The sequence below is a fragment of the Miniopterus schreibersii genome, assembly GCF_964146895.1.
Source record: "Miniopterus schreibersii genome assembly, chromosome: 9".
Taxonomy (NCBI): domain Eukaryota; kingdom Metazoa; phylum Chordata; class Mammalia; order Chiroptera; family Miniopteridae; genus Miniopterus; species Miniopterus schreibersii.
Window position 1 is genome coordinate 46965870 of NC_138118.1, and position 27862 is coordinate 46993731.

Consider the following 27862-nt stretch of genomic DNA (forward strand, 5'->3'; position numbering starts at 1 on the left):
TTGCCCCCAAGGATTAGCTGTTCCTTTTTCTCCTAATTTGGTTGTTGGCAATCACTCTCTCTCTATACAGTCATCTCATAGTAATCTGATTTCTCTATCTTTTCCTCTGTGTACAGTGTATCATGAGACTTTCTTGAGTTGACGCAGAAATGTTTATAATGTGTCTACTCTTGTTACAGATGGTCAGAGTCATTGTAGGTGTTCATCTTACCTGGACTTTTAAAATCACCTAAAAAGTTCTAGGCTGCCTGTAGTCTTCAGCCCTTATCCCCATTCCAGTACATTACTTAAAAAAATAAAAAAAATGTAGTTGACATTAGTTTTAGTTGTACAGCATGCTGATTTACATTTATATAAATTATAAACTGATCATCACAAATCTAGTAACCATCTGCCACCTCAGTCCATTCTTTATGTTATCACTAGGTTAACCTTCCTAAGGTAGATATAATGGTTATTCTTCTGCTTAAAAATATTCCTTGGCTCCTTTCCTGAAGAATAAAGGCCAAATGCTCCGCATAGCACTAAAGAGCCTTCATGATATGGCCCTTCCTTTCCAGCCTCATCTACTACAATCTCTTCCATTCGATGTCTAATTTTCAGCTTTACCAGATAGCAGTACTTGCCATTCCCTTTGTGTACTTTTAAAGTTTTGCCTTTGCTGGGAGAAATCTCTGCCTGGAATAAAACATAGTGAAATCTTCTCTTTTCAAAGGCTCATTAAACATCATCTCTGTCTTTTACTGATCTCATCTCCAACTGTCCCCCCACCCTGCAACTGGTATAGAACCAATTTTTTCCTCTGCTGCTTGTATCTCTTCACAAGAGATATGTTCATACATACCATTTAACATATGTATTAGTTAAGAACATGTTGGGGGGTCTAGCTAAACCATGAGCTAGACTTACGAATTTCCTTTATCTCTCTTTGTATTCCCAACACCTAATATATACACTTGGTGTTTAATAAGTATTTCAAGGAACAAAAGTTAAAGCCTATCTTAGGGGTGAGAAGAACCTTAATTCATAATGTTATTCTAGAATTGTGACAGAAGGAAAAGTGGAGAAAATTAGATCAGTAGATATAAAGAAACCAAATTTTTATTTTGTACTTACCACAGACTTATGGATAGTTTAAGAAGATAGCTATTTGCTGTCTAGTTCTGTTGGGCAGTGTGGAGACAGTAAATATTGTATTGATAATTAAATCTTAAAGTTTACTCAACTTTTTTCCCTTCAACTAGAGATAACACTGAAAATTATTACAAATTAAGGTTTAAAATTTAAAAAGATTAAATAGCAAATATGTAAGAAGCATCTTAATATCTCATAACCTGAAGCAGAAGTTACCTATGTCTGAGTCTTATTTTGCAAGATAAAACCTGGTTATCTGGCTAACAGGTATTCTGAATAAGTTTGTGTGGTTCACCCTACTGATAAAAGTGAACACAGGTTGAAAAGCAAGATGACATGCAGTAGTTTTAGTCTACAGTATCTATACTGTTGCAGGAGTGGGACAAGTACATAAAGGTGGCACATTTTCAGACATCCTTCTATAAAACCACTGGTACATGCCGAGGGCTTTTGTAGCAGTACAGCAGTGGGAATAATACACTTGTACAATGTTGAGAAATTACTTCACTTAGTCTGCATTTGTCATGTAAAGTGGGGCTAATACCTACTTGTTAATTGGTGGTGAGATTAAATGATAGAACTTACCAAATGCTTACTTAGCCCATTGTTTAGCGTATCATAAAAACTACAAATGTTAGCTTCTGATCCTGGAATTAACATAATAAAAAGAATAGACAGCTGTGTGCTGGGTCACCCTAATTATTTCACATCTTCCTCACTCTCTTCTATGTTCTCTCAAGTTTTGGGCAGAGGATAGGCATCTGGGAAGAAAGTTTCATCAAGGGTATGGTGGAGACAGGAAGACATAAAAAACTTCTTCCTACTTCACTATTTGCCCAGGGCTGGAAATACAAAATCATGTTTTGTCATAGACTGTCTTTTCCTGGTATAAGTGAATTACAGATTTGTTTGTAGTGTATAGATGATAGTGGTAGTAATTTGCTTTGTTGTGTTAGATTACCAGTATGATTTAGCTGACTTGAACACTGGGCAAGCAAAATGAGAGCAAAACTGTGTTAGGTAGATCCCTGCATAAAAGCTTTTAATCGTGTTATTTTTAGCATTTGAAACCTATTTGTGGGAGTAGCATTTGGAGTTCAGTGTCTCCATTTATCAATGACCATGGGCTGATTTCATTTATCTGGGCTTTAGTTTCTCCATCATTATAATGAGGTGGTTTTTTTTCTTGGTTCTAATATTCTATTATTCCTGTGTACCTTCACTGTCTATGTCATAAATTATAGGGATAACAGTAAATACTTTGAGGAAAAGTGATGTTTTCTTGTTTTGTTTTTTAGAGAGAGGAAATGAGAGAAAGAGAGAGGCATTGATGTGAGAGAAACATTGATCAGTTGCCTCCTGCACACGCCCAAACCCCGGGGGTCAAACCCACAACCTGGGTATGTGCCCTGACCAGGAATTGAATCTACCACCTTTTGGTGAATGGGACCATCAACCAAGCCACAGTGGCCAGGGCAGGAAACTCCTTTGGTAATTTGTGTCTTGTTTTGTAATATAATACTAAAAAGACTGATTTATAAGGTTAATAACTTAAAATTATAGAAAGCTTTAGCTCTCTATTTACTAAATATCTATTTAGCGCTCCATTTTTTATTTTCTATTTTCATAGTTTCAAGACTTATAAAGTTATTTGTTCACAAGTTGCTTTTACTTAGAATTTTTGACAAATCTTTTGCCCAAGCCAGATTAAATTATTTCTCATCCATGCTGACCTGCAAAATAATGGCTTCATTAAGAACATTTCATTTTTCAAGTTCCTTTCTTAAGGCAGAGCATTATTTTTATAAATACTGTTAATAAACATCTCTGTGTTAAAAAGGAAATATCCTATAACTAAAAACAAACATCGGAAGATATTTTTCTGCAATACTAATTGTTTATGTATTATTCCATTTGTTTTACTTTTTCCATCTGTAAGCCTAATTTCTTTTATGTCTTTCATTACTTAATGTTTTAAATGTATTTCAACTAAGGCTGTGAAATTGTGATCCCTAATAAGAAATATATCTGGTCTTCATTCCCATTCCTGGCACAGGAATTTAACATGCTTGGAATTTCCTAAGTGTTAAGTCTGATAAATGAGGTGACTTGGAAAACTCCTAGGTTACCTAAGGTTGGGGGCTGGTTACCAGAGGAACCAACCCCGTGATTAAAGGGTTGTAACTTTTCAGTACTCCATCCCCCAGGGTAGAGGCGCTGGAGATTGGGTTCAGTAACCAATGGCCAATGATTTCACTAATGACTGTGTAATCAAGTCTCCATAAAAACACACAAAAGGACTGGGTTTAGAGAGATTGCAGAGGGCGGAAGAGTGGTCACTTGGAAAGCACTCTTTTCCATACTTTGCTCTATGCATCTCTTCCATCTGGCTGTTCCTGAGTTATATCCTTTTACAATAAACTGGTAATCTAGTCAGTAAAATATTTCTCTGAGTTTTGTGAGCTGCCCTAGCAAATTAATCTAACCTGAGGAAGGGGTGGAGGGCACCTCCAATTATTGCATATCAGAAGCACAGACAACCTGGATGTTGGATGTCTTAAGTTTGGGGGGTTTTATTGTTTTTTGTTTTTAAATTGATTCTAGAGAGGAAGGGAAAGAAAGAGAGAGGGGGAGAGAAACACTGATGTGAGAAACATTGCCTCCCGAATGCACCCCAACTGAGGATTGAACTTGCAACCTGGGTATGTGCTGACTGGGAATCGAACCTACCACTTTTTGGTGTATGGGACAACACTCCAACCGAGTCACACTGGCCAGGGCTGGCCTCTGAAGTTTGAGGTAAGAATTAGTTTTCTGGGACTGAACCCTTAACCTGTGAATGTGATGCTACCTCCAGGTAGATAGTTGTCAGAATTCATTCCTTGGTGGTGTGGGCGGAAAGCATGAATCTGATTTGGTGTCAGAACTGGAAAGACACACATCAATAACTTGTTGTGCTGCTTCAAGTTGTTTATTTAATGTGGTAATATACCAAATTAAGTAAGAAAATACTTATGATGTTGCTTTTATATCTAATTCTTACACAATTTCCTTGGAGACCTGTCGCACCTTTCCTTTTAGCTGTCTCTTACAGATCTGTTTTTGTTTTATGCCCTAACTTGGGTCAGCAAATACTGCCCACTGGCCATATCTTTTCTTTTCTTTTTGGTATGGACTGTGAGGCAAGAATGAGTTTTAAATGGTTGAAAGAAAAATCAAAAGAATATTTTGTCAAATGTGGAAATTATATGAAATTTATATTTCATTTTCCAAAATAAAGATTTATTGGAACATAGCCATAGTCTGTGGCTGCTTTCTTGCCACAAGACCTGAGTTGAGTAGTTGTAACAGAAAGCTTAAAGTATTTACTATATAGCCCTTTACAGAAAAATTTTACTGACTCCTGGACTAGCTGACTCTCTGCATGTGGGCTATCCCTTCTTTTCCTTTTCCCTATGAGAGATAACACTTGGACAATACGTGCATGTATACAGTTTTTACTGCACTACAAAATCTTCCTGTCTGGCAAGTTTCTGCTTCTGTCCTAAACAAAGTACTTAGCCTAGACAAAAATCTGTCAAACTCTCAGATTCTTTCTAAATGTAATCATGAAGTAGCATCCCCTAATTATTTCAGTAACTTTTTTCCCTTCATAATTATTTAGAAGCACAAATGACCATTTACATTGGTTGTAATGGGGCCATGATATATTAAACTTCTTCCCAAATATATAGGTTAAAAAGCTTGTATATACTTACTTTAAATATTGACCCATCCCTACAACAGATTACTTAAAAGTCAAGTAGAAATATAAGGTCCAAAACAAACTTTATTTAAATAGGAATAATAAAGATATCAATAACTCAAATATTGAATAATTAAGCTTTGGATTGACTGGAAGTCCACGATTCACCAAGACTATTTTATGGAAGCAGTATAAAACTACATTTGGTATTTTTCTCAGTTTTCCGGTATATTTCAAGCTTGCAAAGATTCAGAACGTTTTAATGACAGCTTGTTTAACAGCAATAAAGTAAGATGATGTCCTTAGAAGTCAGTCTCTCACAAAAAAGACGTTATAGCCAAGTTCTATTAAAGCCCCAGCCAGTAAGGTCCACAAAGGAATGAAGACATAGGACAGATTCATGGTAGTAAACTGTTCCAGTTTAGCACAGAGTGCAAGGCAGAAGGCTAATTTAAGTAACATTGCAATGAGGTACCAGGTTTTTTTTTTAATATTGTGTGATCCATGTCGAGGGTCAAAGCCCGACTTACATCGCCCAGCCATTTTCACAATCAGCATGACCAGAAGAATAGTATCAAATATCCAGACTGGAATAAATATGAGGAACCAGTTCCAAGGTGCCTTCTCATCCAGTTTCAACACCAACATGATCAAGAAGAGTAATGTGAAAAGCCAGGTGAGTAGTACTCTCTGAGCCAAGGACATTCTCATTTAAACAGTTTAAAGAGGCTGTTGCAGCGTCGAAAAATGGGAAATATGTCCTAAGAGAAGGAAAGAAAGTCAAGATGGTTTTGATACCAGAAAAAAAAAAAAAAAAAATCACTTCCAATTCTGGTGAACAAAAAACTGGCTCTTTCCCACTCACAGATTTCCCAATTTTGAAAACATTCTACCATTATTCCTTTCAAAACCCATAAAATTTGTAGCTATCTTTGACAGCATTAAATCCACCATTCCTTTTAGCCCATGACAAAGTACAATAAAGTATTTAGCATACCCCTGGATATAAGCTATTCAATATGTCTCAAGAACAATCTGTTGCTTTTTATTGCTATCACTCAAGTCTAGGCACTCATGACTTGATTCCTGCACCTCACGGATGTTCTTAACTTCTTTTTGTACATTTGCACACCTACAAATTCTCATTCAGCTTCAAGGAGTACTAAGAAAAAGCATATAAAATCAAAGCAGTGAAAAAGGAGGAGATGGTGTCAAGCCAAGAGAGGAGAGTTTTAGTACGGAGGGAATGGTTAATAAAAATTAAGACATTAAGTATACTTAAGATTATAAATAGGTCATTGGGCTAAATAATATAGAACACATTGATAACAGTATTTTCACATAGTTTAACCTATGGATCTTATGTTTTTAAGTTAAGTTTTATTTAAATTCTTATAAATACCTATTTTAATCTAATTTTTTCTTACACTTTTTTTTTGCTTTGTGGTATAGATCATAATTTTTTTCACTACTTTTCAATAATCATGACTACTTAAAATTTGACATTTTGTTATTATTAGATGCTAAATTATTCAATAATTGAGGCTATTTCTTATATCCCTATTTTTACTGTTCTATGTTTCTGTTTTGCACTAGTTCTATGAATGTTACTGGATATGTTCCAGGATATATTCTAATATCTGGAAGGCCTAGTAAGTACTCAGTTTTCCAGAATATTTTCTACTATTTTGTCTTTTCATTTTTTCACTAATTCTTAAAAGCTTGGAATTTTTATTGGGAAGGTTGGGAAGGCATTAATCATAATACTTAGAATATAAGCTTTTATTTACTCTTCACATATAGGTTTACATTATGTTCTATACATATTTGAGCTCTTTATATCAGTCTTGTGACCATTTGGAAGAAAGGTAAGTAGAATGGGAAGTCAGAAGACAGACTACATGCAGTGGGTGAGGAGTCAACAGAAGATAATACAGCTGACAACATTTTACTTCCCCTTGAAACATTGGGAGAAGATGAAAGATAAGACATATAATGAGACTCAGAAAGAGTCAAGAAATTTTAAGTAAAGGAGAAATCTAAGTATGATTATGAACTCAGGGATTTAACCCACTGGGGAGTGATGGACTGAAGATGAGAGAGGATACCTGATGGAAAGAGAAAAAGATCAGATGATGGTTGTGAGGGTAACAGCATGGGTGGTAAAAGTAAAAATGCAGAAAGATAAGACAAAAGGTGAAGAAACTGGCTAAATGAATCAAATGCCCTAGACTAGCACATTTCGTGAATTATATTTTAGAATTTTGATGTTTTTTGCTTTATCTCTACACAAGGGTGGCTACCTTGGTGCAAGAGTATACATCTGTTTTATTTCAACAGTGCCTTATGAGTCATCTAACTCCCCTTTTCTCCCCTATACCCATCTGCATGCACTCAACTTGTTTACTCAGCTGGCAGGTGCTTCCCACTGCAGTACGAAAAGCAGATGCTTTTTCTCTTCTGTGCTGGCGGTCTCCTTTTCTGGCCAGAGGATGTCACAGTGGGATGTGGGGCTGAAATTGGATGGAAAGGTGGAGGGGGTGTGTACTGATTGATAACTATGGATAGATTTTATCCTGTAAATTAAGTTTGCTCAATCCCGATCGCTAATCCATCTGGTCCTGTTTACTGCTTTTAGAAGTCTATGATAACATACTTGCTTATACATAAGTTTTCCATCAGCCATTGGATGAATCAAACTTCATTTTTTTTCTCATACAGGACTGAGTAGCAACTAGTCATAGAAAGGGAAGCTGCACTCAACACAGGTACTCTAGGACTGAAGGTGGAAAGGATGCAAAAAACAGTCTTGTGGCCGCAAGTTTTACAATGTGGGAGGCAACAAAATTCTGTACGCACTTGTACTAAAATGCCCTCAACCAGGAAGCAGTTTGCTATTTAAGTGACGCTTGAAGGATTGTGTTTGCTGGGCTACAATGATTACATAGGACTCCAATTATATTAATTTATTAATAAATCATTAATTTAGGCATTCGTATTTGTTTCCTACTACTATTCTTCTTTCTCCTTAAAGGGAGGGGGTTTGCATGCTCCAAAACAAAAATTTGCTCAGCTTAAATATTTCTCATTTGAGGTGGTTATTCCTGGTACCTTGAAAAGAGTTAAGTATTTAGTTCATATGCTTCCTAACCATTGTTAAAACTTTGTGTTGCCCCTCAATAGAAAAATAAAGAGCCCTGCCCGCAGATCCGGGGTCTCGGTGCAGTTGTGTGTGGTCTTATTTGTCCATGGTGCTTCCCATACCACCCCAATTTCCCTTCTCTTGCTACTGCCATTACTCTTCCAAGTGAATTCGCCTCATGCCAAAGGCAGTTATGCTTAATGAGCCCACACCACCACTCTTCTAAATAATGAGTCGCTTTCGAGGGGCCCCTGCTGCTACAACCTTGGCCAACTTAACCATCCTTCAAAGGAACATCGTTCTGCTTACAACTTAACTGATTTTCGCGCCTACTAGACCCTAGAACTTCAGGACCTTCTTAAACTATCCTTGCCCTTGTCTTCGAAGGGCGGGGGTCAGCCCGCGGCGCCCCAACCATACTCCCCCTCCCTGGCCCCCAATTATGCGCTGTGGCCCAAGTACATTGCGGAGTTGAAGGCAGTTCTTCCAAGACAGGACCCACAACGCACACAGAAGCCTGGTGCCAAGCAAGTTTATGTGCTTTTGGGGTTGGGAGTAGGGGGGCGGGGGAGGAGGGAGGCGGCGGCACAGCCCACCCAGGCATCTGGAGGCCGGTACAGGGTGTCAGCCGATCGAAGCCCCAGACTCACCTGGCTGAACCGCTGGCCGGAGAGCGGAGAGGGGCGCGAAGATCAGGGAATTCGCCAGTTTGGATCCTTGGCCTATTCCACACTTTTCCCCCCATTAAATCCAGAACCCGTCACATGATAATCAAGAAAAAGATCCCAGTTCCGCTCTCCGAACGACCGCGGTAGAGGATTTCTCACTTCTACCTCAGGGCCACGCCCACATCCGGGGCCGGTTCTCACCGCCTGGGCCTACCGTATAGGTAGGAAGGACGCCAATCTGCGTTCAGAGGCCTTTTCCCTGCGGTAATTGGACCATTTGGCCGCCAGTGCAAACCAACCGACCTTTCCTTAGTTCGGGTTTGCTAAAAGGCCGGCAATAAAAGAAGCCGCTTGCCCGCCTCTCTATTACTACTGGTTGCAAGAAAGGTCAGTCAAAGTACTGCCTGGAGTGTTCGTAGTCCCATTGGACAGGAAGATGCCAATCAAACTAACCACCGCTAGGATACGCCCCCGCGGGGCGCTCCACCCCTTCCATCGCCCTCCCCGCCCGCGCGCGGAGACTGCAGGCTCAGGCGCAAAATCCTGCGGGAGAGGGGGTGGGGCGAAGGCTGTGGAGGCAGCGCGCCCGCCGGCAGCCTCGTTGTGAGCTCTAGGTCTCTCGCCGCTGTGGCGGTGCTCGCCTCCGTGTCTCCCGCGCACCCCAGCTGCCTCCTAGCGGCGTGGCGCTCGCTCCTAAGGTGAGAGCGGGCATCACCTTCGCGCTTGGGCGGGCAGTGTGTAGGTCGTTGGGTTCTGACAGAATCCTTAGGATGGAGCAGAACCGGCAAGGAAAGCGGCGGGCGGGATGGAGGTGAGGGCTTCGGGGCCAACGCATCGCCCTCTATCGCCGGTGACTTCCTCAGCGGCCACTGGCACCTGCGCGCCGGGATCAACTGCGGTCTCGTGCCATCTTTTGGCGGGTGGCGGAGGCTCAGCCACCCTTCTTCCGAGCCGTCGCCGTCTTCGATCCTTGATGGTGCGGGGCCGAAGCCCGGCGCCGCCTTCTGTCCCTCCGCCCCCTCCCCCGGCCCCTGTTCTTCGATTTCTTCCACACGCGCGGCGCTGGGGGTGCGTCGGTCCTGGAGGGCTTGCAGGGGAGTTGGGTGGCGGATTCCGGACGTGTGGGGAGAGGTCGGCTAGCGGCCGAAGCAGCGGGCTCGGGAGGAGGGGGCGACTCTGCTCTGGAAGCAGGCTGAGAGAGGGTCGCTGCCCAGCACCCGCTGAGCCTGCAACAGTTTGGTTTTCTGATTCCAGCACTGACTACAAAGCGGGTTCTGAAATCCTTTGCACCGGCCTTGAGGGATATTTCCTGTCTGGAAACGGTACGGCGGTCCATCAGCGTGCTTCATCTGTTCTTATTTTTATCTACCTGATGTTGACAGTCAGTGTTCTGGTATTGTCCCTTCTAGTCGTGGCCTTTCCAACTCAATACATCTTGTATAACTTCGGGAATCATTCTGTCACTATCTATCACCCCTTTTATTTTTAGCCTGGCAAGAAAAAAAAAAAAAGGAACTGCTTTATATCACCATAAACTGAGTAGGGAAGTACAGAATGTGGAACAATTTATTAATTTAAGTATCTCCGTACCAAGTAATTTTTAAATTCATTGTGAATGTATTAAATATTTTGTAATTTACACTTGTTCCTTTTGTTAATGGTATGTCCTGCTTACTTTGAGGGTTTTTTTGTTTCTTGTGTACTTTGATTTTATAATTTTGGGTTAGCTTTAGCCCACTAGACATTTTAAGATTTTTTGTTTTCCTCTGATACTTTGACTATAGCCTTAGAATTTGCTCTTGTTTCTAGGGATTATGTATTTTAACAAAATTTGTTTTCTCCCAAACTGGACTTTCTCCTAACATTTTTAAAGTTGGAAGGCAGAATTCTGAGAATTTGGAAACTATGTACTTTAGCCTAGGGAGCCTTAAAATAGCATAACAACTTGAAATGCTAACTTTTTGGAGTAAGGGTTGCTAAGTTTAAGAGAAGGAAATAGGTATCCCCTGTTAGTTGTAGTGACTCAATGTCCAGGTTCGGAATATGAAGTTTGGGGCCTGAGACCAGACAGAAGCTGCTTACAGGAAAATTTCTTGCTAGGGAAATAGTGTGCCTCCCACACAGGTTAGTTGTTAGCATGCATCAGACAGTATTAAGACACATACAAGTAAGGTAGGAAGTCTCTGTGTTCTAATTTTCACCACTTTATGGTAGGGCAAGAAAATGTGGTAAGCAAATCAACTATAGTATACAATAGAGGCACTCATGCACAGGTAAGCCTCCAAGAGTAAACTTTGAGTCCAAATTGGCACTTGATTTTTTAGAGCCCTCAAAATCAAATAGATGGCCTAAGCAATTTTTATACCATGAACCTTTTTGGCTAGTCCATTTCATGCAAAATTGCAGAGACGTTGTGATGAAAAAACTATTCACTAGACTGAGGCATGTAAAATTCGGGTGGCATGCCAAAAAAAATGGGGATCAAAAAGTAGTTGGATTTCTTAAATATTATCTTATTTAATCCTTATAATCCTGTCTCGTAAGTACTGTAATTAATGTCCTCCCTTTTTATAGATGAGTTAACCAAAACTTAAGTTAACTTACTTGTTCCAAGATTTCTCAGCTAATAAGTTGGTGGTGTGAGTCACATCTAAGCATCTGATTACCAACCCTACATGGTGGTTATGCTTTACCACCACAGTAAAAGTGGCTTCTTAGAGATTTGGTGGGAGACTAATTAGTGGAAAATAATGCTGCAAAACCATAAACTGAATAAGAATATTGTATATATTCAGTAATACTTTGAGATCATTGTATAATAGGCACTGTTGAGTGTTGCTGGGGGTATAAGGATGGAGTCACTATCCCTGTCTTTGAGGAACTTTTTTTAGTGGCAGAGATAGATATTTGAACAAACAATGATATATATTGTAAGAGAGTGCCGTAGAGTCTGTGGTTTCATGGAAAGAGAATTCAGTTAAAGTTGAGACAGATAAGCATTTGAATTTCTGTTTGGCTTTGTGATCTTAAACATGATAACAAACCTTTTGCAGCTTCAGTTTCCTTATCTGTAAAATGGAGAGGATAATAATTCAAAGGGTATTATTAACCATTAAACAAAATATATAAAGTACTAGCACATTGGTATGCCCTGAATAAAGAAGAAAGAACAAATAATTTTAAGAGACAGTAGAGAAGGGGTTGTGGGGGTTTAGCAGGGAGCTATCACTGGAGCCTTAAAGGGTGAGTGGTAGTTTCCTCTGGTAGGGAAGGAGGACATTTTACACAGATAGAACTAAACAGGAATATGGATGGTTGAAGGAATGGCAAGTAATTGTGGCTTTGTATAAAAATTATTTGTGGCCCTGACTGGGTGGCTCAGTTGGTCAAGTGCACCAAAAGGTTGCGGGTTCGATCCCAGGGGTTGGGGCGTGTATGGGAGGCAACCGATAGGTGTTTCTCTCTCACATCGATGTTTCTTTTTCTCTCAAATTTTTATTTTTTAATATTTTTAATTGATTTTTAGAGAGAGAGGAAGGGAGAAAGAGTGAGAAACATTGATGTGAAAGTGAAACATCCATCAGCTGCCTCCTGCACACCCCTCACCGGGGATCCAACCCAAAACCCAGGCAGGTGCCCTGACCAGAAATAGAACCTGTAACCTTTTGGTGCTGGTAGGATGCCCAACCAAATGAGCCACACTGGCCAGAGCAAATTTTTATTTTTTTAATTCTCACTTGAGGATATGCTTTTTATTGAGTTTCTTTGGGGGGGGGGGGGAGAGAAATATCAATCAGTTGCCTCCCATATGTGCCCTGACCAGGGATCAAACCCACAACCTAGGAATGTGCCTTGGTCAGGAATCGAACCCACAACCTTTCGGTGCACGGGATGATACTCCATCCAACTGAGCTACCCCGTCAGGGCTCCCCTCTCTTAAATCAATAAAAACATATCCTCAGTGAGGATTAAAACACAACAACTATTTGCGAAGGCCTGATTTAAATGGTAATTGTATATAAATGTGGCTGGGAAAAGTGACTACCGCCCAGTTTTACTGGTTAGAAATCGCATACATAGATACTAAAATTACAGGAAACATCAACAGTTTGTGCAGTGTTATATTTTTATTTAATATTTATCTTTACTATTTCTTCATAGTAAATGAAAATGAAACTTTCAAACTTTCAAATGAAGTTAAAACTTCATTTTCTTTTTTTTAATTTATTGATTTGAGAGAGAGAGAGATGGAGATCAATTTGTTGTTCCACTTATTTATGCATTCATTGGTTGATTCTTGTATGTGCCCTAACCTGGGATCAAACCTGCAACCTTGTTGTATCAAGATGATGTTCTAACCCAGCCAGGAAAAACTTCATTTTTAAACCTATCCATCTAAGCAGCTATTTCATTATTATATTGTGGTATTTCATTAAATAGAAGAACAACCTTAAAGTGACTGTTGCCTTCCCTTAACCCCTTTACCTAGTCTGTAACTACCTAGAATCAATATTGCAGAGTACCCTTTGCATATATGTTGACTGTCTTTTCCAAATCCAAACTTGAGGCATGACAGTATGACAATGTTTTAAATTGGGACTGCCCTTGAAAATGCAAGAAAAAATCCCATGCTTGTATCTTCCCTTCAGGTTAGTGCGGAATCATAAATGCATTCGATTTATAAATGTGGACTACTTGATGACCAGAATCATATGACTTAAGTTGAAAATATTAAATAACATTTAGGAAAGCTGCATCTTGAGTCCAACTTGTTAGTCTCATACATATCGCTAAAATGACACAAAATACAGAGGTGAGTTTTCAGATGAGAAAAAACAACTGCTTCCTAGAACAGGTAGTTTTAGAGCACTAGGAAAGAAAATATACTGGATTTCTTTCTGAATAGTGAACAGAAACTGGGACAGGAAATGGCTGTGGCAGAACCACTACCTGATAATAATCATAACATGATTAATTTTGACATTTAATGAGAGGAAGTAAAGGGGGAAAAATGCACTGTATGCAGCTTTCCATTTTCAAAAACAGTAGGGGAAAGGGACTGTTACAAGTATATTTTTGCTGCAGTCAATAAATTGTTGCTTTCTTTTCTATAAAAGAAAAAAAGAAGTATATCCATAGAAATTTGGAAGATATGTAATAAGCACTCGTATTTGTTGCATGAATGAAAGCATCTTAGTAAAACATTCAGTAAAAGGTCTGTTACAGATGGCAAAAAACTTATTAAAGTTATTTAACACAAGTTTTGGTGCTCTATAGACCTAGGTTCAACTCTCAATTCTGCAGTCTACCTGTTGGATGACTTTGGGCTCATTATGGAACCTTTGTGAGGTTCAGTTTTATTTATTCATAAAATACCTACTTTGCATGATTTTGAAGAATAAATGAGTTAATGAATGGAAAGCACTGGCTTATAAGACTTGCTCAAAAAATGGTTGCCACAATTGTTTCATTAAGTTGAACATTGTATATGTATGTGTATATATTTAAATACAATTCTCAAACAGAGTAAGGAAAGCCAGAATATGGCAGACAAACAAATAAAACCTTAAAAAGAGGGAATAGGTAACAGGCAGAGTTGAATAAAGAATTGAATCATTGCAGCCACATACAAGAGAAGAGATAGGGAGAGAGCATCACATTCTCAAATTTTTTTCTGAAGAAAATAGCTCATACTCATTAAACCAGATAAGAGTAAATAAATAGGGTTTTGCTATTCTAAATAACAATAAAAAGATCACTGAAATTGGGACTCTTGTACTGTAAATTAACTATATAAAATGGGACTTTTTTTCCTCAAACCTCTTAACTACCTTCATATCCCTAAAATTCTTTTGAGAAAAGCCATTAATTGTACAGCTATAAAGAAGGCTTTAATTGCAAGTAATCCTGGGAGATAACACGTTAATTTAACTACACAGATTTCCTAATTGTTGATTCCATATATCTCATTTCCTACTCTGTATCTTTTGGGCACTGAATGTCTAAAGGTGCCATATGTTGAAAATAAACATACTTTCTTGTTTCCAAATCTTCTTCTGTTCTTGTATTACCCGTCCTAATGAATGGTTCCTGTGTTCCCACCAGGAATCATGGAGCATTCTTATTCTTTTACTCCTCATACCTTTCATGTCTAGTCAATCACTACACTGGTCATTTGCTCGACTAGTTATCTATCTTTTAATTATGCCTGTCCCAACATCCACCCCAATTTTTAAAAAAATTCTGGCTTATTTCACACCCTCATAATTTCTTCCCTAGATTATTGTCATTATTCTCCTTTTAATTTAGCCTCATACTAATTTTCCACACAGCTTCCTTCCAGAATGATTTTGCTGAAATGCTAACATAATTTATCAAACTTACATTCATAAATGCCTGCACATGATAGTTAATAAATATTTGATCCCTCCATGGATCTTAAACTTAAGACAGTACTAACCAACTTGCATATCTGTGGCTGGAGTTTTTTTGTGTGTATGAGAAAACTACGAATAAATTTTAACTACAAATTCAATTTCTTTAATAGAAGGGCTATTTATTTCGTTTTGAGTGAGCATCAGTAGTTTGTATCTTTCAAGGAATTTGTTGATCTAATGAGTAGTTAAATTCATTGGTATAAAATTGTTTATAGTATTCCCTTATTATATTTATAATGTCTGTAATATCTATAGCATTATCTCCCCTTCCTATTCCTGACTGTTAATTTGTGTATTTTCTCAGTTTTTCCTGTTCAGTCTGGTTAGAGGTTTGTCTCATTTATTTACTTACTTTTTAAATACTCACCCGAGGATATGTTTTCATTGCTTTTTAGAGAGAGAGTGGAAGGTGGGGGGGGAGAGAGAGAGAGAGAGAGAGAGAGAGAAACATCGATGTGAGAAAGACACCTTGATTGGTTGCCTGCTGTACGCATCCCGACCAGGACGGGGATCCAGCCCACAACCGAGGTATGTGCACTTGGCCGGAATCAAACCTGGGACTCTTCAGTCCGAAGGCCGACACTCTAACCACTGAACCAAACTGGGTAGGACAGGTTTGTCTGTTTTATTGATATTCTCAAAGAATCAGCTTTTGGCTTTCTTTATTGATTTTATGTTCTGAATTGATTTCTGTTCTTTATTATTTCCTTTCTGCTGTTTACTTTGCATTTTATTTGCTCTTGATTAGGCTAAAATCTTAAAATGAAAACTAAGTTTATTAATTTATTATCTTGTAATATAAACGTTTAATGCTATGAAATTCCCCTCTAAATAGTGCTTTAGTTGCATCCACAAAATTTTGTGTTGGGTTTTCATTTCTGTTCAGTTAAAAAATCCTTGCTGATTTTCTTTGTGAATTCTTCTTTGACCTCTGTTAGTTACTTAAAAGTACATGAGTACATGAGTTTCCAAATATTTGAGGATTTTTCAGATACTGATTTTTTATTTCATTTCATTGTGGTGAAAGAACATACATTGTATGAGTTGAATCATTTTAAATTTATTGAGGCTTATTTTATAGCCCAGAATATGGTCTGTCTTGGTAAATGATTCATGTGCACTTGAAAAGAATGTTTGGTATTCTCTGAATATTAGCCAGATCAAGTTGATAACAATTGTTCATATGTTGTCTATCCTTACTGATTTTATGTCTACTTGTTCTATCAAATTTTGAGAGAAGGGTGTTGAAATTTCTGGCTGTGGATAAGGACTTGCCAATTTTTCTTTGTAGATCTATAAGTTTGGCTTCATATATTTTGAATTTCCATCACTAGTTGCACGCATATTTAACTTTGTTATGATCTCTTGATGAATTGGATCCCTTTATTATTGTGAAATGGCTCTATCTCTGGAAATATTTACTCTGAAATCTAATATTTACTCTGAAATCTACTTTGTCAATATTGCCACTCAGGCTTTCTTTTGAATAGTATTAGCATCGTGTATCTTTTTCAATCCTTTTCCTTTTTTCCTTTTTGTGTATTTATAGTTAAGGTGGATTTCTGGTAGAGAGCATATAGTTGGGTCTTGCTTTATTTAAATTCACTTTCCTAATCTCTGCCTTTTAATTTAGGCCATTTACATTTAATGCGATTATTGATATTGTTGGGTTTAAATCTGTCATCTTGCTATTTATTTTTTATCTGTCCCATCTGTTCTTTGTTCTTTGCCTTTTTTGGTATTATTTGAGTATTTTATGACTCTCCTTTATTGGCTTATTTATTTATTATCTATAGCTCTTTGGGGGGGGCGGTTGTTTATAGTAGCTATATGTATCTTTAACTTATCACCGTCTACTTCACATACCCTAGGCTTATAAGAACCTTATAACAGTATACTTCCATTTCCTCCTCTCAGGCTTTGTGCTATAGTGTACATTTTAGTTCTATTCATGGTATAAACCCCATAATATGCTTTCAGTTTTTTTAGCTTTAAAAGCTCAATTCTCCTTTAAAGGGACTTAAAAATAATTTTTAGGAAAAACGCTCTTATATTTAGTCATATGTTTACCATTTTCAAGGCTTTTCATTCCTCTGAAATTCCTTTCCATTTGCTATCATTTTCCTTCTGCCTGGAGTTCTTCCTTTAGCATTTATTGAAGTGCTACACTACTGCTGTTGAATTCTTCCAGCTTTTGTATGTCTAAAAAAAATTTTTTTACTTCATTTTTGAAATATATTTTTGCTGAGTATAGAATTTTAGATTGATAGTTTTTTTTCTTTTAGGACTATAATGATATTGCTCCAGTATCTTCTCATTTGCATTTTTCCAACACAAAACCTGTTATCCTTATTTATTAATATTGAAAGTGTCTCTTTTAGCTGGCTACTTTTAAGATGATCTCTTTACCACTGGTTTTAAGTACTTTTCTTATGATATGCTTTGGTGTATTATTATGTTTCTTTTTTTGGGGGTTGGTTGAGCTTCTGAGATTTATGGATTTACCATTTTCATCAAATTTAGAAAATGCTTGGCCATTATTTCTTCAAAAAGTTGTTCTGTCTTCCTTCACTCTCTCCACTCATTCTATTAGAACACTTGATATTGTCCCGTAGCTAACTGATGATATTTATTTTTTTAAGTCTTATTTTTCCTCGTTTCAATTTGGATATTATCTATTGTTATATCCTCAAATTACTATATTTTTCTTCTACCAGTTTCCAATCTGTTCTTAATATCATCCAGTGTATTTTCCTTATTAGATGTTGTATCTTTCCTCCATCGAAGTTTTATTTGAATCTTATTTATATCTTCCACATCTCTCCTTAACATGGCAATGTTTTCTTCCTTCTTGAATATATGGGGTCTGTAATAGCCAGGTTTTTAAAAATTGTGGTTAAAAACTCATAGCACAAAATTTATCATCTTAACCATTTAAAAATATACACATCAGCCCGGCTGGGCGTGGCTCAATGGTTGAGCGTCAACCTAGGATCCAGGCGATTGGGGTTCGATTCCTGGTCAGGGCACATGCCCGGGTTGTGGGCTCGATCAATGACTCTCTCATCATTGATGTTTCTATCTCTCTCTCTCCCTCTCCTTTCCACTCTCTGAAATCAATAAAGATATTTTAAAAAATAAAATAAAATAAATAAATATACACATCAATAGTATTAAGTATATTCACATTGTGAAAAAGTTCTTAAGAACTTTTTCACCTTGCAAATCTGAAACTTTTATGCTCATTAAACAACTCTTCTTTTCCCCCTCCTCCCAGATGCTGGCAACTACTTTTCTACTTTCTGTCTCTACAAATTTGAATAAACTAGGTACTACATATAAGTGGAATCATACAGTATTTTTGTAATTAGCTTGTTTTACTTAGTATAATGTTCTGAAGATTCATCTATGTTGAAGCATGTGACAGGATTTCCATTAAAGCTGAATAATATTCTATTGTATGTGTATACCACATTTTCTTTGTCCATTCATTCTTTGGTGGACATTTTGGGTTGCTTCTACCTCCTGGCTATTGTGAACATGAATATGCAACTATTCTTCAAGACCAGACTTTTACTTCTTTTGGATATATACCCAAAAGTAGGATTACTGGGTCATATGGTAGTTCTACTTTTGATTTTTTGAGGAATCTCCATACTGCTTTCCATAGTGGTTGCACCACTTCCCTATTCCACCAACAGTGAACAAGGGTTTCAATTTTTCTACATCATGGCCAACACTTGTTATTTTATTGAGAGTAGTCATCCTAATGGGTTTGAGGGTGATATCTCATTATGATTTTGATTTGCGTTTTCTGTTGACTAGTGGTAATGAGCATCTTTTCATATTATTGTTGGACATTTTTACATTATCTTTGGAGAAATCTTTGTTCAAGTCCTTTACCCATTTTTAATTGAGTTATTTGATTTTTTTTGTTAAGTTTTAGGAGTTCTTTGTATATTCTAGATTAACTTCTTATCAGATATATAATTTGCAAATATTTTCTGTCTTTTCACTTTGTTGGTTGTGTCCTTTGATGGACAAAAGTTTTTTAAGTTTGATATAGTCCCATTTGTCTATTTTTGCTTTTATTGCCCGTGTTTTTGGTGTCGTATCCAAGAAATTATTGCCAAGTACAATACCATGAAGTTTTTCCTATAAGTTTTCTTCTAGGAGTTTTATAGTTTTAGGTCTCTAATCCATTTTGAGTTATTTTTGAATACGGTATAAGGGTGCACCTTTATTCTTTTGCATGTGGATATCCAGTTTTCCCAGCACCACTGGTTGATGAGGCTGTCCTTTCCCGATTGAGTGGTTTTGGCATTCTTGTCAAAGATCACTGGACCATATATGTAAGGGTTTATTTTTGGTCTCTATTTTATTTAATCAGTCTATTTGCCTTTATGCCAGTACTACAGTTTTGGTTACTATAGCCTTGTAATATGTTTTGAAATCAGAAAGTGTGAGCCCTCCAACTTTTTTCTTCCTTTTCAAAATTATTTTGGTTATTTGAGGTCCCTCGAGATTCCATATAAGTTTTAGGATAGGTTTTTTAATTTCTGCAAAAAATGCCATTGGAATTTTGATAGGGATTGCATTGAATCTGTAGATTGCTTTAGGTAGTGTGGACATTTAAGTAATAATATAAAAATCCATGAACATAGGATTTCTTTTCATTTATTTTGTCTGCTTAATTTCTTTCAGCAGTGTTTTGTATATAATAGCTGTTTTAATATCCTTGCTTACTAATCCGATCATCTTTGTCATTTATGAGTCCACTTATAGGAACTGATTTTTAGCCTTATGAATCATATTTTTCTGTTTCCTTTTGTTTTTGCATGCCTACTAATTTTTGTTTGGATGCCAGACATTGTGAATTTTGTTGTTTGGAGCTGACTTTTCTTTGTATTCTTTTAAATATTTTGAGCTTTGCTCTGGGGCACAATTAAGTTACTTAGAAACAATTTAACCCTCCATGGTTTGCTTTTTAAGTTGTGTTAGGTGAGACCTGAGCATCCTTCAGTACAGGGCTAATTTGGCTTTACTACTGAGACAATACCGTTCTGAATATTCTAGCTATTGCCCATTATTACAGGATTTCTCTACTCTGGCTGTGAACTCTTACCATTCCCGTGTGAACTTTGGTTACTTGTCCTACCTGCTTTTTTCTGGTGGTTCTTTCCCTGGGTGAGGTAGTTTTCCCACATACACATGCAGATCAATACTCAGATGAAGACTTAGGGGGGATTCCCCTGCCGAGCTCCAGACTCTTCTTTGTGCCACTTTCTCCTCTCTGGTACTTTGCCCTGGGAACTCTGGCTGCCCTAATTTCCCTGAACAATCAAATTAGTCTTCTCAAATTGGGCTTCTCAACCATGCTCTGGTTTTCCCCTCCTAGCATTGTGTCATGGGAAGTCATAGGACTCACTTTCTTGTTTACTCTTTCAGAGATTTCTGCTTTGTGTTGCCTGTTTCCAGATGTCTCAAAACATTTCACACATTTTGTCCATTTTTTTTAGTTTTTAAGGTGGGAAAATTAAACTGGTACTTCATCATGGCTAGAAGTGGAAGATCTTGTATATTAAATTCTTTTTTTTTTTTTGCTTTGTTACTGAAGGATTTTATTTTTTTAATTTATCTTTATCGTTGAAAGTATTACAGATGTCACTTTTTTCCCCCTCTATTGACCCCTTCCACTCCACTCTCACCTCCTCCTCAGGCCTTCCCTGCACCATTGTCTGTCCATGGGCTATGCATGTATGCATGTAAGTTCATTGGTTAATCTTTTCTCCCCCCTTCCCTCTGAAATATGTCAATCTGTTGCATGCTTCATTGTCTCTGAATCTTTTTTGTTTGTCCGTTTATTTTGTTCATTAGATTCCACATATAAGTGAGATCATGTGATACTTGTCTTTCTCTGACTGGCTTATTTCACTTAGAAAAAGCTTCTGCACAGCAAAAGAAATCAGCATCAAAATGGAAAGGGAACCCACAATATGGGAGAACATATTTGCCAGTGATACATCTGATATAAAGTACTCATACAACCAACAAAAGGAAAACAAACAACCCAATTTAAAAATGAGCAGAGGATGTAAATAGGCACTTCTTCAAAGAGGACATACAAATGGCCAAGAGACAAATGAAAAAATGCTCATCATCGCTAATTATCAGAGAGATGCAAATTAAAAAGACAGTAAGGTACCACCTCACACCTGCCAGAATGGCTACCATTAATAAATCAACAAACAGCAAGTGCTGGCAAGAATGTGGAGGAAAAGGAACCCTAGTTCACTGCTGGTGGGAATGCAGACTGGTACAACCACTATGGAAAACAGTATGGAGTTTCCTCAAAAAATTTAAAATTGAACTGCCACTTGATCCCATGATCCCACTCTTAGGAATGTATCCTAAGAATCCTGAAACACTAATCAGAAAGAAGATATGCACCCCTATGCTCATAGCAGTGTTATTTACAATAGCCAAGATCTGGAAACAGCTCAAGTGCCTATCAGTAGATGAATGGATAAAAAAGCAGTGGTATATTTACACAATGGAATACTATGCAGCTGTAAAAAAGAAGGATCTCTTACCCTTTGAGACTGTATATTGAGTTTTAAAGTGGTAATTTAAATAGAAAATACATAAAGTAGTAGTTTTAGTGTATTTTTAAATTAAATACCATGATTTTAGAATGTATACCTTTGCATAGCCAGAACCAAAGTATTCTGTATAGTTTGTCTGGCTGAGTGTGTTTTTGTTCATCTTCCTTGACATTCCTGTTTCCCTGGAAACAAAGGTAGGAATGTATGAGGAGTTAAAAGGTAAGCAACTAATTGCATTTTATTCTTTTATATAAAACCCATTTTTCATCGACAGGAAGAGTGAGTGTGAAAAACATGACCTGATTATTACTTGGGGAAATTAATAAGTGTTTATTTCTCTAAGGGTATAATAATTTGTTTCTTATCATTGGAAAATATTGCAACGTTGACTAAAAATTCTGCTATGATCCACTTTGAAACACTAAATGACACTTCAGCACTATTCTTGGGCAGCATTTTAAACAAAAAGTGAGTAATAAGAAACAAAATGCAAGAAAGCATCACTAAGTAGACCACAAAAAGAACACTTGTTTACAGTTTGAGAACTATTTAAAGAAGATGGTGCATCATCTTTTTCAATCTCAGCTGGAAACATGCACATTAGGCAACTTTAATTTTTTTTTTTTTCCGTCCTTACCTGAGAATATTTTCCCCATTGCTTTTCAGAGAGAGTGGAAGGGAGAAAGAGAGAGAAACATCGATGTGAGAGGGACACATCGATTGTTTGCCTCCCACGTGACCGGGGCAAGGGATTGAGCCTGCAACCGAGGTACATGCCTTTGATCCAAATAGGACCCAGGACCCTTCAGTCCGTGGGTCGATGTTCTAACCACTGAGACAGACCGGCTAGGGCTTAACTCAATTTTTTTGGTACTCTGTGCATGTCTTCAAATAATCAGGAAAGTACTGGATTGACTTCAAGCTTATGAGTAAAATTTTGCTAGTAGCAAATTCACAAATAACAGAATCTGCAAATGATGAAAGTGAACTATATTAGTTAAGAGGTCCAATACATTAAATGAATATTTTGGAATATATTCACATAATTGAATCATATTTATGAATATTAGAATTCCATTTTACCAAAGCTGTAACTATTTGGAAATTGAAAACTAAAACTTGTTTCAAGTCACAATTTTTAACAAAGTTCTGCAGATACATATTTAAGAGTACAATTCTGCTACCAATTCCAACAGTTGATACCAAAACCAAACAATTCTCCAACAGCAGCTGGGTGTCCTATACAATTCAACTCTATTCTGACACATCACATCTTACAGGTTAAGGGCTTAGTCCCACAAGACTGCTTCCTACCCCCTTCAGATGCCAATCCTATAGATGAGAGGTTCCCACAATCCTTTTCTTGGGTTCCGTTAAAATCTAGAACAGCTCACAGAACTCAGAGAAACATTTTACTTACTAGATTACCAGTTTATTACAAAAGGATATAACTCAGGACAGTCGGATGGAAGAGATACATAGGGCAAGGTATGTGGGAAGGGTGGAGTTTCCATGCCACTCTCCTGGAATCATTTGCCAACCTGGAACCTTCCAAACCTTGTCCTTTTGGATTCTTATGTATACCTTTGCTGTAGTTTCAATTGCATGTTGTAAGGGACTGAAGTTAGATGCCTGTGTTTAATCTAACATTTTTTTTCCTGGTAGTTTGAAATATTTAAATAATAAATTACTCTTTATATAATTAAGTAAGTTGAACGCCATTGCTTGGATGTTCTCACAGTTTAATTTCCTGTAATGATCTGGGCTTAGAAGAATCCTAAGTAACTTGTCAAATAGGTCAGGACAAGGAGAAAATTATTTTCCATAGAGGAGATATCACCATAACTAGAGAGCAAGCATGAGAGTATATGGTATACTTAGGATTGGATATGTAAATGGATGGCATATTGGAGAGGGTAGGCATGAGGTTGTGTGTGGAAGAAGGCAGAGATGATGGATACTGTTGATTGTAAAGGCAATCTATGATCAGGTTGTAAAAGAAGGGTTTTGTATACCGTGCTGATTAAACTCTTTTCTTAGGCAGTGGGAAATAATTAGAGATTTTTGAGGAGAGAAACATGGTGAGGTCAGTATTTTAGAAAGATAAATGTTGAAAGTAAAGAAATGATTAAAGACTACTAAGAGTAGTCCTGGTAATAGATGAGATGGTCTTGTACCAAGTCAGTGGTGGTGGTTTTGGGAAGTATGACAAGTAGACTATTAATATATTCCATCATATTTATTGAGTGCTTCCTATGTGCCAGGTATAGAATTGGTGGTGGTGGGAAAGGGAAAGAGACGAGATGGATTATAGGATTCATTGCTTGAGTAGCAAATTGAGTAGATAGTAAAAGTAAATTTGAGGAGGGAAAATAAATCTAATTTTTTTCTCTCTGAGGTAGTTATAACAGTTTCACAGAAAAGCTTTATCTATGGCCCTATATATTCTGTTTAGTATCTTGAATTTATGAAAAGAATTGAAACTGGTCTCCCATCTGGTTGAAATAACAGAAGTAAAGTGCAAGTGCTGGTGCTCAAAAGAATGCATTTGCTACTTAATAAATAGTGAAAAACATAAATGTAGGGACTTATAAGTAAAAATGAAGTAGGATCACAGAATTTTCCTTCACTAAAACAATATGAAAGAAGGAAAAGTAGGTGACAGAGGAGAGAGCAAAAAGTGAAATAGAAGTGGACAAAAAAGGGGTATGTACAACTGTATGCCAAATACTTCAAAAAGTGGAGGCCAGGGAAAGAATGAGCAGATACAGGGTGTATATAACAAGGCTGTAATTCCAGCCCCACATCCCAGAAGCCAGATTAAGGAAAGATTTGGCCTACAAAACATTAAACTCTCCCTTCTCCCATTTCCTGCATCTTCAGGTTATAGAAAAATAGATTAAAATCAGTTCTTAAACTGACATGTGTGTGTGTGTGTGTGTGTCTGTGTCTGTGTCTGCACATGTATGCACATAAATACAAATGGTTCCAGCTAAGGTGAGAAGGGTGTTGAGGTTGTCAGGAAGAACATTTTGGATATCAGAATAAGTAGGAGCTCAGTTTAGTACTTCCCATGTTAAACATGATCAAGATTTTTTTTTAATGGCATGGCAACTTTTACAAATATGCCACAGGAAAAAAATGAATAACCATGAAAAGACTATCCTACATAAGAATAACTTGTATTCCTGGAATAGAGACACCAAAAAGTGGGACAGATAGAGTATTCAGAAATATAATACAGACATTTCTGAAATAAAAAGTACATTTGTTGGTTGCAAGGCACTAAATACCAGGAAAAAAACCACACCTGTGAAATGATTAAAATGGACTATACCCTAGTAGTTACTAACTTAGAAATTAAGGAGAGAATTATTTTGGCATCCTGACCAAAAAGAGAGCATGACCTATATGAGGGGCTGGTTTGAGGGGGTGGTAATATAGCCAGCAACAAACTTCTCAGTTATGGTTAATTCCAGAAGACAGTATAACAATGCTTACAAAGTTTTGATGGAAAAAAATGTGAACCAAAAGTATTATGTGTGGAGGATGTCAATGTAAGAATGTCCAGACCTATAGAATCAATTTATAAGCGTTTATTTGAGCCAAACTGAGGACGTGCCAAGAAGCAAGATCTCAGAGGACTGGGAAATGCTTCAGAGAATGGCAGTTTTGTAATTTTATGCATTTGGAATCAAAGGAGTGATTAAGGAAGGTTACATGAAAACCCTTGGTGTGGTAGATTAAGGAAGCAGGAGAAGGCAAGGTGGCGAAATCACTATGATTGGATAAAAAGTAAAATGAAAAGATACATCTTTTACATTGGTGGGTATATTTAACATTTACATTAAATAGGGATGGTGAGTAGGCAATAAGATCATGTGTTCCTATAAGGGTGGTTATGACTCACCTCCAAGGGGTCTGGAAAAGAACATTATTCTTACATTTCAAAGGTATGTTATTTTATTTATTTATTTTTTAAATATATCTTTATTGATTTCAGAGAGAGGAAGGGAGAGGGAGAGAGAGAGATAGAAACATCAATGATGAGAGAGTCATTGATCAACTGCAGCCCGCAACCCGGGCATGTGCCCTGACTGGGAATCGAGCCCTGATCGCCTGGATCCTAGGTCGATGCTTAACCGCTGAGCCACGCCCTGCCAGGCCGTATGTTATTTTAGATCCGTAAGAACAATGGGTAGGGCATGCTTAAGGCAAAGGTTAACCTTTTACTAAATAAGAAAATTGTAGGCCTGGTAGGTGACTGCCCACCATGACCTGTACAGTTAGGAATTTATGATCAGATCATTCTTTGAGCTTACTTTGGGGTCACTGAGCTTGTCAGGCTTGACATGTCGCCCCCTGAAGTTGTCAGATTTACTACATAGCCCTTTTCACAGGGAGGAGGAAACTTGCCTCTACCTTCAAGATTCTTTCAGGACCTAATAAATAAACCTGAGACAGATTAGCAAAAGAAAATGACCAAATTTAATTACATACATATGTATGGGCACCCCGAGTACATGAGAGATTCAAAGACAGAAAGGTAAAAATGAGGTATATATGACATTCTGAGCCAAGGATCACCTTGGGACTTCAGAGGGGAGGAAGGTAATTGCAGGAAGGTGAGATGAGCAGTTGTTCAGTAATTGAAAGTTCGCCCTGCCAAATAGATATGTCATAGTCTTCTAGGTAGGTAAGGGGAGGCAGAAGTTTCTCTTGAGCCCACAGGGTCTTGGTTGACTAGCTCAAAACAGTCTGCATACCACAGAGGCACATTTTGGGGGTTCACGTGTTCTGAACACCTACATATACTCAGAAGCCTCAGGTTTGGTTTGGCTGTTAATAACAATGACTAAAACTAGAAAGATTTATAGCCTTGGATATGAGAAGCAATGAGGTAGGCAGACCAGAACTGGGATGGTGAATTCACCTGGCTTCTGCTCTCAGTGTCACTGTCCATGGTGGCTGCTGGAGCTTCAACCACTAAAACAGCGTTCCAGGGAGCAGGAAATGGGAAGATAAGAACAAAAGGGCTTTCTTCAGCTGAATCAGATTTTTTTCAGGGACCTAACTAGAAGTTCTATGTAATGCTTCTGTTTGTACCTGGACAAGAATATAGTCACAGCCACTCTTGGCTGCAAGAAAAGATAGGAAAAGTCTTTCTTTTGGGCAAAAATTTTTGCAAAAGGAAGAGGACGATAGAGTCAGTGTATTAGCAATCTCTGGTTATTTTTTTACGCATGTCCTCTTTATCAACAATTTTTTCTTCTCATTCCGTTCTGACTTCTCATCTGCTGCATTGAAATTGTTCGTGCCAGGGTCATTTCTAAACCTCTTTTTTGTTAAATCCAATGATCTCTTAGCAGCTTACTTAATCCTTTGTGAAAGACTCTTCTCTCTTGGATTCTGTGACATTACATCACCATTCTTTCTACTTATATTCCACTTCCTCTGAGTAGTAATAGACTTGGGGCTCGACCCTTTTCTTCTTTAATTATACTATTTTTAGGTGACATAAATCAGTCACATGATTTTATTGAAGTGATCTGTCAGAGTCACAGATCTTAAATAAATGTTCATCAGGGCAGGGGCCTTGTTTTTTGTTCATTGTTGTATCATCAGTGCCTAGAACAGTAAATGTTCACAAATAAATATTTTTATTAAATGATCAGCTACTGCCTGCAATGTCCTTAAAGTAATGCTTTTCAAATTTTATTTACAGCATTTTGATGAGGTATAGTTAGCAATTTTTAATCTGTAAGTAAAATCCTTTTGAAGATTTATTAAAGTCTTAAGCCATTTGAATATTATTTAGTGAATTGTTTTGATAAAGAGTACCTGGAACACTTATTTAGTTAATATTTCTATTAGAAGCCAGTAATAACATACACATATTTGGGAGGAGCCTGATTGGTTGATGGTAAAATCTTTTTGTAAGTAAATAAGAAAGATAAACCATTTAAATAGACTGTATGCCATTGATTTTTCTACAAGGCACAACAGTCAAATAAAATAAGAAGCACTTACCAAATATACTTCAGTTTGGTGTTGAATACTCAAAAGGACCCTTTAAGTATTTTTTTAAAGACCCCAAATGCTCAAGGAGTAGTAGAGATTTTGGAGTACTG

The 27862-nt window shown here is 37.4% G+C and overlaps 2 protein-coding genes across 6 annotated transcripts in view; one reads left to right on the plus strand and one right to left on the minus strand.

Moving 5' to 3' along the window:
• Positions 1-4945: 4945 nt before the first annotated feature.
• On the minus strand, positions 4946-8752 carry TMEM60 (transmembrane protein 60). 2 transcript variants are annotated; one of them, XM_081147185.1, is made up of 2 exons: positions 8672-8752; positions 4946-5640 (listed from the first exon to the last, which is right to left on the minus strand). In XM_081147185.1, exon 2 carries the CDS (start codon positions 5588-5590, stop codon positions 5189-5191), a length of 402 nt encoding a protein of 133 aa, XP_081003311.1. In that variant the 5' UTR covers positions 5591-5640; positions 8672-8752; the 3' UTR covers positions 4946-5188. The 2 variants fall into 2 exon arrangements, with proteins under 2 accessions (XP_081003311.1, XP_081003312.1); XM_081147186.1 differs by lacking the exon at positions 8672-8752 and adding an exon at positions 7279-7361.
• Positions 8753-9199: 447 nt separating this feature from the next.
• PHTF2 (putative homeodomain transcription factor 2) overlaps positions 9200-27862 on the plus strand; it is a gene marked incomplete at its 3' end in the record, with an annotated part of 131609 nt that continues 112946 nt past the window's right edge. For 2 of the 4 annotated variants that reach the window (XM_081147181.1, XM_081147182.1), the window contains exons 1-2: positions 9200-9387; positions 9944-10011. The remainder of the gene's footprint in view (positions 9388-9943; positions 10012-27862) is intronic. The other 2 variants (XM_081147180.1, XM_081147184.1) reach the window with 1 other exon arrangement.

Coding starts and splice junctions, on each gene's coding strand:
- TMEM60 (XM_081147185.1), bottom strand. CDS start 5,590: ATGAGAATGTCCTTGGCTCAGAGAGTACTACTCACCTGGCTTTTCACA.